Source organism: Euphorbia lathyris, chromosome 7 (assembly GCF_963576675.1).
Source record: "Euphorbia lathyris chromosome 7, ddEupLath1.1, whole genome shotgun sequence".
Taxonomy (NCBI): domain Eukaryota; kingdom Viridiplantae; phylum Streptophyta; class Magnoliopsida; order Malpighiales; family Euphorbiaceae; genus Euphorbia; species Euphorbia lathyris.
In genome coordinates, this window is record NC_088916.1 from 77,447,131 (window position 1) to 77,457,527 (window position 10,397).

Genomic DNA, 10,397 nt, shown 5'->3' on the forward strand with positions numbered 1-10,397 from the left:
TTATGCATATCCCAATTAATTTGTATAATTCATTTAACATTTTGATTTACATATATCAAATATTGAGTAAAATAAACTTTTATATATATGTATATTTGTTTTAAAACAGTTTCAAAACAATTTTCAGAAAATCAGAAACTTTCAAAAAAAAATTATTTTATCTTTTAGAGTTAATAAAATAAAACTTTTATTAATATAACTATAAAACTTTTGACAAAGTATCATTACTTGGTGTGTTTTCACCATTGGATGATGGATTAGAAATTTAATCCAATGGTGAAAACACATAAAGTAAGACTTACTTTGTTAAAAACAAAGTAAGCATAGCCTTTACCTTGTTATAATGATTATCAACCAAATTAATCAGGAACTTTTGCATAATCAGTTTTAATTGTTAGGTAATCAAAACTCATTTATCTTTAAATTAATTAAACAAAATACTTATTAATTAATCTAACAAAAAAATATTTAATCAATCTGATTGAAACCTTTTATTTTTTATATATGAAATAACGGATTTAACGCATGCTCTGATACCAATGAAGGAAAATATGTGATCTAAGGGCAGCGGAAATACAAAAAATTTCACCTATTTCTTTAAACCAAGATTCGTTAATCGTTATTTCATACAAAGAATGATAGAAGGAAATACCTTATTTTGACGAACTATCTACCATTGCTAATGAAGTGCCCTCAACTCTAGTTCCGAGTTCACGAACACAAAGACAAACACAAGACCAGATCAGTCAGAATCTCAACCAAAAGAAAACAATCACTAAAGATTGTCTCTAACAAATCAACACAAGATCAAAGATAAAAAAAGGAAGAGATAAAATTAATGGAATGGAAGCAAGCAGAGCAATTTCTTCCTCTACAGTAGGGGGGTCGAAATTCTCTGTCTATGGTGGATTAGGGTTGGTCCAAATTCACCTATTAGGGGATATAAATAGCCTCCTATATCTAAACCCTAGTTAGATAGAATTAAGTTACTTCTTTAGAGTTTTATTCTAAATAAATACTCCATAAATATTATCTACAGTTATTAGGTTACTTCTTTAGAGTTTTATTCTAAATAAATACTCCATAAATATTATCTACAGTTATATCTAAATATAAAGATAACATTAAGTTGTTTGATAGAATAATATTTAGAAGCAATTTAACCACTTTAAACCTTCTAACTTAATTATCCCTTAATTAATTTAACCACAATTATAATCTAATCATAATTCCCACATGTATTTAATACATGTTGGCTCCCCTCATTATTTGGGCCTTAATGGACTATATTGGGCTTTCATCGAATATATATTTGGGCTTTTTTTTTCTGAAGTTGATTTTTCAATCTTTGAGTGTAACTCGTTTGTCGAGGGAAAAGTATAAAAATAAACTTGACCGATTTACAAAAACAGTCTATGTGGTTTAAAAGTTTGCAAATAGAAATATGTACTTTATACATTCTATAAACCCGGTCGTTCCGTTAAAAATTGTTATCATGACTATTTACTCATAAAATGAGCAATTTGGAGCAATTAAAAAGACTGCCTTTGGAAATTACCGAAAATACAAAACCTGATTTTACAAATTAACTAAACCACAAGTATTATTTAACCCAAAATTTGACTCACATATAAGGCTGTCAATTAGTTAGGGATTCCTCATCTCTGTTGGGGACGGAGAATCCCCGTTTGTGATCCTCATGGGGCGGGGATGGTTTTTATTCCATCTCCGTCCTCGTCCCCATCCCCGTCGTCGAATGTCCCCAACGGGATTCCCCGACTAAATACCTGAATATAAAAAAAAATAGACTATATATATATATATATATATATATATATATATATATATATATATATATATGTGATTTAGATAAAATAAAAAAGATTGAGTTGTAACCTGGTTGCTTTAAAACGAAATATATTCTAAAAATAAATTAAGATAAGCTCTAACTAGGTTGGTTTAAAATTAAAACGGAACCTATGCAATAAGGAGTAGAAATTATAAAATAAAATAAATGCAAGCTAATTAGTAATGCATGCACCGGGGATGGGGATTCCCGGCAAGGATGAGAATTTTAGATAATCAAAACCTTGGAAACCTTAAAAAAAAGTAAAGAAATTAAAAAGTTAAACGGAGATGGGGATTCCTCGGCGGGATGCGGATTCCTCGCGGGGCGGGGATGATAGTCAAAATATTCCCCATATGTTATTCGGGGCAGGGACGGGGATGGGGACTCCTCGATAGACCAGTGGTCAGTGATGGTTAACGCAATCCCCGACCCGTTTACATCCCTACTCACATATCCTTTAATTGCAAATTTCACAAAGCACATATACCTATTTGAAATTTTTAAAGCACAAGTATTTTATCTATAAATCGATGAAATCATAGAATTTATTTTTATAGGTTTCTTTTATTTTTAAATTATTTGAAAATTTAATAATGGAATAAATCACTCTATCATTAAAAGCGTTTTCCGTCGATAATTTCTCAATAGGTTTAAGATTATTTAATACAAGTAAAATTAATTTAACATCTTTGCTTTAATGAGGTGGAAGAAACCAGTTGAAGGAGTTCTTATATTAAGCATTGGGTTTTCTATATCACTCGAAGGACCTCCAATTCATATTCGGATACGTGTATTATGACCTCACGTAATAATTAAAATAGTTGGATCTCTTATAATATACATGAGTTCATGTTACACGTGTCAAACTATGTATGGAAGGCCCTCCATTTGACATGGAGAACCGGATGCTTCTAATAATTTGTCCAGTTGAAGGCTTTTGCACGAGGTTCTGGCAGATATTGTTGATCCCCGTTAGCTAAGGCTTTAGCCATCCGGTGTCGGATGTAGGAAGTCCTTAATTGGATCAAATCTCATCGGATGTAGGGAAGTCCTTAGGCGTTGTTTGGATGAGGGTATTTTAAAGTAAAGTAGGGTAAGTTAAGGTAAGTGAATGAAATAACTTATTGTGTTTGGATAGAATGGAAGATAAGTGATGGTTTAATAATGGAAGTGTTTGGTTTGATGATAAGGTAAAGTAAGGTAAAGTAAGGTTATATACAAAATTACTTTTATATCCAAACAATGTCTTATTTTAAAATAAAACATAGAGGGTAATTTTGGAAAAAAAAAGTATATCACATCCCTCACTATTACGTTTAATTACACCTCAAGATTAGCTATCCTTACTTACCCTTACTTACTTTAAAATACTCTCATCCAAACAAGATTTTAATTGGATTAAATCCCGTTAGCTGAGGCTTTGTCCATCCGGTGTCGGATGTAGGAAATCCTTAGTAGGATCAAATCCCGCCGGATGTAGGGACAAGTCCTTAGTTGGATCAAATCCTGTGATTACATCCAACAGTCTCTCTACTATCCGTGCCATTCAACATTGTGAAATACATCATTCTTATATCTTGCTCAAACGTTCGGCAATTTCAACAACTCATTTATTAGTAAAAATTGTCAATTCTAAATTTATTCGTTATCTAAGTTAATGAAATTTTTTCTTTAACAAAAACTTCGAATCAAGTCGAAATGATTTATAAAGTTGAAAAATAATATAAGTTTAGTCCAAAGTATTAATTTAACTTTACTACGAAATTGACAATATTTGACAATTTTCAAATTTTTAAATATTAAAATTAATTGTATTTGAACTAATGTACCACCAATTTTAGTGCCGAGTTAATACCTAAAAATCAAAGTCAAAATGACCTGTGAAGTTGACAGACAAGATCATTTTAGTACAAACCGAAGTTTAGATATCAACATAACACTATTTGACAAATTACCCCAAATTTAACAAATTTTTAGATATTAAAAATAATTGTATTTGAAACTAATTTATCAAATATTACCGATTTCAATACTATGTTGATACTTAAAATTTGATTTAAACTAAACCAATCGTGCCTGCTAACTTCAAAAGCATTGAAATGGAAACAACTAAACATCTAATTTCAATAACATCTAATCATGCAAGTTCTCTTTCAGATCTTTAAATTCTAACTAAACACTCACTGAAAGCTGTTTGAGACAGAAACAACCTATAAAAAGGAGAACCGAACACCCCTTAGATAAGTAAGTGTCCGTTTAATTCTTTGTGTAGCTCATTTTTGTTGTTTTACTCTAAACACCAAATATAAAATGTCTAGTTGGCATTGAAAAACATCGGACAACGAAACAGGTCCTAAGTTCGATAAATAAATGTTAAATGAGAAAACTATTATTCAAGATATCATACTATTATTCTACAATAAAATGAAAAAACTGTTCATAAACTTTGCTCAACTTTCTTGCAGATTCCAAAACCGCTCTGTACAAGTTACGAACTAACAAATAAGGAATAAATATACAGACAGAAACCCGAAAACTCCGAAATAAAGGAACGACGTGAAAACATGTATGCATGAATTGATCACAAGGAAAGCTTTTTCTATAGTTATATTATATTCATAACCTTCAACTGACATGAATTGTTCGAAAGGCTGGCTTGTTAACATCATAAATAAAGTGGAGTGCCATACCGATCGGCTGAAGGTTGCAAGGCGCGAATTCTAACATCGTACTTGCGACGTTTCAAGTCATTGGCTGAGGATGAATCTGACCCATCTGAAACAAGAGGATAAGCTGAAGTTTCATCAGCATAAGCAATTCCAATTTGATTACCACATTTACGGCAAAGAAGTTTCGTTCTACGGCGGAACAAACCCCACGAGTTCTTTGAGAAGTTGGGGATGCATTGGAATTCTTCAGCCTGAGTAAATCTACTTTCGTCGATGTCGAAGAAGGAGATGATCCCTCGCTTTATGGATTTCCCGTATTTAGATCCGATAGTTGCTGTGTTTCGATTAGACGAGTTTAAGTTCAACTCGTATCCACAAGTACCACAGCTGCATCAAATATAGGTTTCAGAACAATAACTCAGTCTAAACAACCAGCAGAAACCAATTCAAAAGCATACGAAACATAACTTATTCGTATGTCGATAAAATCATTCAATCACGAGTATATTTGTCATTCAGAACAATGTAAATATAGATCAGAACAGAAATTCTATCTCAGACTATGCATTAAAAAGCAGTGTATTCTGAATGGAACATTCAGAATTTGCTCGCCTTTTTAACAAGCGAACAATTGAATAGCAACTCTATCACAATTTTCTACAATCATTGAAACCACAAAAACGTATTCAATTCTGTCAGCCGAACATATATTTCATCACCAAGTCGATTGAGTAATTAAGTAACAGTGTGCAACTAAAAACTTCATCCAAATTTCGAATGGAACAGTCTTAACCTACTCGCCTTTCTAACAATGCGAACAATTGAACAGCAACTCGTCCCAGTTTTCTACAATCATCAAAACCACAAAAAAGGTATACATTTCTTTCAGCCGAATATATATCTTATCACCAACTCAATTGAGTAATTAAGTAACGTTGTGCAACTAAAAACTTCATCCAAATTCGAATGGACCATTCAAAACCTGCTCGCCTTTTTAACAAGGCAAACAATTGAATAGGGACTCATCACAATTTTCTAAAATCATTGAAACCACAAAAACGTATATGATTCTGTCAACTCGATTGAGTAATCAAGTAGTAACATTGTGCAACTAAAAACCTCATTCGAATTCACAATAGACACTAAAAGGAAACGGAGCAGGTGAACTTACAACAGACAAATGTTTGAACTAACAAACCTCGTTATCGAAAACAAGCAATGGAATTAGTAAAAACAAACAATTAATGCTTTCTTTTCTTACATTTATATCCTAATATCCCTCTCATAAACATCAAAAGATGAAGATTACACATAATTTTGTTGCGTGGAACAACAAATTCATTCATTTACGGTCCCCCTTTGAATCCACTAAGTGCACGTTTGATTCCACGAAAAGTAAACTACTTACAGTAACTTCTTACATTCATCTATGCTGCACGGACACGGACACCAGAAACGTTATTTCTAAAACATAATCTTCATAAAATAGCCTTCAAACAAAAACAGACACGACATGGACACGAAACGCTACTAAAGGGAAGTGTCCATGCAACATAGACATCCACCAGGTACGACTTATGTGTACCAACGAACAGCTGACACCGACAACAAACAACTGACAACGACAACAAACAACTAACTGTAAGTAGTAAATATCAACAGCAAACAGACCTTTATACATTTTTCATTGTATTAACATATCACATAATTGAAATAAGAACCCCATGGATTAAGTTCTCTATGAGGAACACACAGAAAAAAAAAAGGCATAACTCATAGATACAAAATTAGAAAATGATTACAGTTCTCAAATTGAGAGATTTGATTTGACTATGAATATTAATCAAAACCCTTTACTAATCATATAAAAAATCAAAACATCCAATTTTTATCCACTTAGATCGCTTAATCGATCGAGAACAAACCAAATCAACCACTCCAAACAGTCTTCAGTACGATAAGCATCAGTAATCAAACTCTAATTACCTAATGGAAACACATAATCCAAATCGATTTCCTGCAATTAAACCTCAAAATCGAAAACCAACAGTTCCGAATTAACATAAAACACCAAAACGAGAAGGATCCATAAACTTCAAATAGATGAAGAAAGGGGAAAAACCTGTAGCTAACGTGTCTGATAGAAGCAGAGGAAGAAGAAAAGGAGTAATTGAGATTCCCATTGAGATAATTTTCCTTGACACCAGCCGATTTCTCCATTAGGGTACACAAAATCAACTGCAGAAATCGTATCTTCGACGGAGAAAAAAGCTACCGACGGTTAATTGAGTCGAAGAAGAATTCTTCAGCAGCTTAAATCGGATTATTAGTTCCCCTAGTTCACGGCAAGTAGCTACTACAGAGACAGAGAAAAGGGGGATTTTTACACAGTAAGGAGAAGAAGAAGAAGAAGATCAATCAAAGCATTGAAAAGGAGGAGGCTCCTTGGCTGTCGTTTTCCTCGAAATTACTTGTTAAACGGTATCTTATCAGATTATTAATTTTTATAATACTTCTTAATTATTAATTAAATGCAGTACAGATATTTTATATTTTATATTTCTGATTTATAATAGGAGAAAAACAATAAAAAATAACAATGTTATTTTATTTATTTATAAATAGAATTTTTAGTTGGAAAATGAATTGAGTAATTTTATCAATCATAAGTGTTATTAAGGTGATTTGTTGATTTTTGTTTAAAAATGTTAACATAAGTGATTTTGTTATAATTATGTTACATTTATGTGATTTATACATTTCATATCATATGTATTAAAATAATAATTGTATCGAATGAGTTGTGTTTAATTTTTTGGTAGAAGCAGGAAAATAAAGACAACACGAAGACAACACTAACCTGGAATCGGTCTAGGAAAGCTAACTCCAACCCTATCCTCTAAAAGAAGAGACGAAAGAAAGATAGGAGGATCAGAAAGGGTGGTAACACCTAACATCCCCTCATGTCCAGCCGCCGCCAAGCGATTCGCAATCCGGTTTTGTTCCCTGAAGATGTGGCTGTACTCTAAGAACTCAAATGAGGAGCCAAGCCTTCTAACAGCTTTGATAAGGTTCTGACTATTAAGACAAATAGCATGATTATTAGAAATCATACTAATGGCCTCCTTATTATCAGACTCCACAGAAAGCCTCTTAATACCCAGATTTCTGGCAAGCTTGACACCAGAAAGAATACCTCACAGCTCCGCTGAAAATGACGAGCCCAATCCCAGGTTATGGGTGAACCCCGACATCCAGACACCCCCCGCGTCTCTGAGAACACCTCCGGCCGCGACTCTTCTATTGTTGAGGCAGGAGCCATCCGTATTCAACTTCACCACCTGTTAAGCCCAAAATATACCTAAAATATCATCAATAAATACATCAATATTACTATAAATTTATACTATTTATAACTGTTTAGAAAGCTTTTACTCTCGAATATGTTTCTTTCATGCAAGGTACATAAATATTTGGTAAAATTCAAATAAGAACAAAAATAGCTCAAAAACAGAAGAAAAACCCTACAAAAGGAGTCAAAGACGACGAAAATTAATAACGCCAAGTCGAGGACACGAACGAGAGCAGAAATTCAGAAAAAGCTACGTGCCGCGACCGCGGCCCCCCTCTTTCACGGTCGCGACACGCGTCCTTCAGCGACTTCTTCCCTTCGTCCGAAGCTCAACTTGAGGCTCCCCCATTCACGGTAGTGAATTTGGATTCTCGGTATGACCAGGAACCTTTGCAGCACAATAAACACATGTCCGATTTCAACGAAACACGACTGTTCGGGTGGATAAAGACGTCCTTCCGCAGCGGACACGATCCTTCACAACGGACACGACACTTCAATCAAGACTCTTCAACATCTATAAATAAAGAGTTGATGGAGAGTTGAATATATATGTGATATGTATAGAAGAAAGAATTAGTGTAGAATTTATGCAGAAATTCCGAATCAAGTGATTCAGAAGATAGATTTCGATTCTGTTCAAAGCAATATGATGTACACAGATTGTTTACAAATTAATAACAAAATTCAGTAACATTTAGACATTGTTCCAGTTTAGTTTTCATTTTGGTAGAGGCCGACCGTATCCCTATTACAAAGTTACAGCGAGAAGATTGAGTAGAGGATTCGCCCCTGAGCCTGACAAACTCTAACGAAACCCAAGGAAATGATTGATCAACCCGTTCACTTGCACGCCGTCGAAGAATTCAATGCTCTATGTTCTCTGTAAACTTGTATCAATTTATATTTCATCTAATAAAGTATGTTCTATTCGATAGATCGTTATGCAGCACTTATGGTAACCAATCCACTAAAGTGACTGCTGGTGTTTTCATTAAAACATATTTAATTCAAATCTTTACAATGAAACTTTGTTGAACACTTAGGCAGATTATCATCTCGAAAGAGTTTTAATTTGATTAAGGGCAACTATCCCGAAAGGGTTTTGTCGCGTTCAAAGCCAATTAATTAGAGGTTCCGTCATTTATTTCATCTTTATAATTCGTACAAAGTTTAAAGTTGTTTCTTTGCTTAATGCAAACGAATACATTAGTTTACTTTTCTAAAAAGTACTAAACGTTCCTGTTTTGCAAATTCATTCTTAAATCAGAATATTTTCTAACATTTTCATATTCTAATCTAATTCTCATTCTAGCAATTTCATAACCAAAATCCAATTCAACGATTTCCATACTATAAACCTTTAAAAGTAAATTTAACCGATTATAAATAAGTTTTGTTAAAAAACGTTCCCTGTGGGATCGATATCTTTTATTACTACAAGCGTATACCGTGCACTTACGGAAATCGCTCAACAAGTTTTTGGCGCCGTTGCCGGGGAACGCCAAAATTTTTGACAAAATTTTAAATTTTTTGTGTTTTATTACGAATCTAGGTTTATTCATATTTATTCAAACTTTTGTATTTTATTTATTTTCAATTACTAATATATTTGCTTTTCAAAAATTCTGTTTTGTAGGTAGTTTCGGTTCGTGAAAAATTTCAAGTTCATGCGCAGTTCTCGAAGTTCGGGCACGTCACCAGACCCTTTTGATCCAGAAATTGAAAAGACCCTTAAAAAGAACAAGAGAGAAAAGAAAAAGAAAACCCCAATAAAAACTAGAATTACCGAGCCAGAAGTTATGGCCACACTTATGGATTACGCTAGCCCAGGAGTGGCCGGTGTAACAAACAGTATAGTTAGACCCCAAATCAATGCAAATCAATTTGAAATTAAGCCAGCATTGCTTAATATGTTGCAAAATAATGTAACGTTTTACGGGTTACCTAACGAAAATCCTAATACCCATTTGACAAATTTCTTAGAAATTTGTGACACTTTTAAAATTACTGATGTAACTGCAGAAGCAATCAAACTTCGCCTTTTCCCTTTTACTTTGAAGGATCGAGCCAAAGAATGGTTAACTTCTATGCCAGCCGCATCAATTGAGACTTGGGAGCAGTTAGCCCAAGCATTTTTATCAAAAAAAATTCCGTTAGCAAAAACCGCAAGAATCATTAAAGAATTAACGTCTTTTTCTCAAAATGATAGTGAAACTCTTTATGAGGCTTGGGAACGTTTTGAAGAACTTCAACGTTTATGCCCGCACCACCAATTGCCCGCTGAACTTTTAATGCAAACATTTTATAATGGATTAAATCCTACAACTAGAGGTTCATTGGACGCTATATCTGGAGGGTTATTCATGAAGAAAACATCTGGCCAAGTAAGAGAACTTTTAAAGGAAATGACAATTAACAGTTGTATGTGGCCCGCGAAACGTGGACACCTACCATCAGCGAAACCATCATCCTCAACAACATCATCAGTTAAAGGTATAGTGAATCTTGATCCAGTAGCGATGTT

At 33.5% G+C, this 10,397-nt stretch overlaps 1 protein-coding gene and 1 non-coding gene across 3 annotated transcripts; both read right to left on the reverse strand.

The window, feature by feature from the left end:
* Positions 1-4,216: 4,216 nt before the first annotated feature.
* Positions 4,217-6,991, reverse strand: LOC136201357 (uncharacterized protein At4g08330, chloroplastic). Of its 2 annotated transcripts, XM_065992013.1 has the most exons (3): positions 6,641-6,991; positions 4,724-4,905; positions 4,217-4,624 (listed from the first exon to the last, which is right to left on the reverse strand). In XM_065992013.1, the coding sequence occupies exons 1-3, from the start codon at positions 6,736-6,738 to the stop codon at positions 4,515-4,517; spliced, it is 390 nt and encodes a 129-aa protein (XP_065848085.1). In that variant the 5' UTR covers positions 6,739-6,991; the 3' UTR covers positions 4,217-4,514. The 2 variants fall into 2 exon arrangements, with proteins under 2 accessions (XP_065848085.1, XP_065848084.1); XM_065992012.1 differs by having other exon boundaries at positions 4,217-4,905; positions 6,641-6,989.
* Positions 6,992-10,041: 3,050 nt separating this feature from the next.
* Positions 10,042-10,148, reverse strand: LOC136201672 (small nucleolar RNA R71). The gene has a single exon (XR_010674016.1). It is a non-coding gene; the product is annotated as a small nucleolar RNA R71 (small nucleolar RNA).
* Between the last annotated feature and the right edge of the window lie 249 nt (positions 10,149-10,397).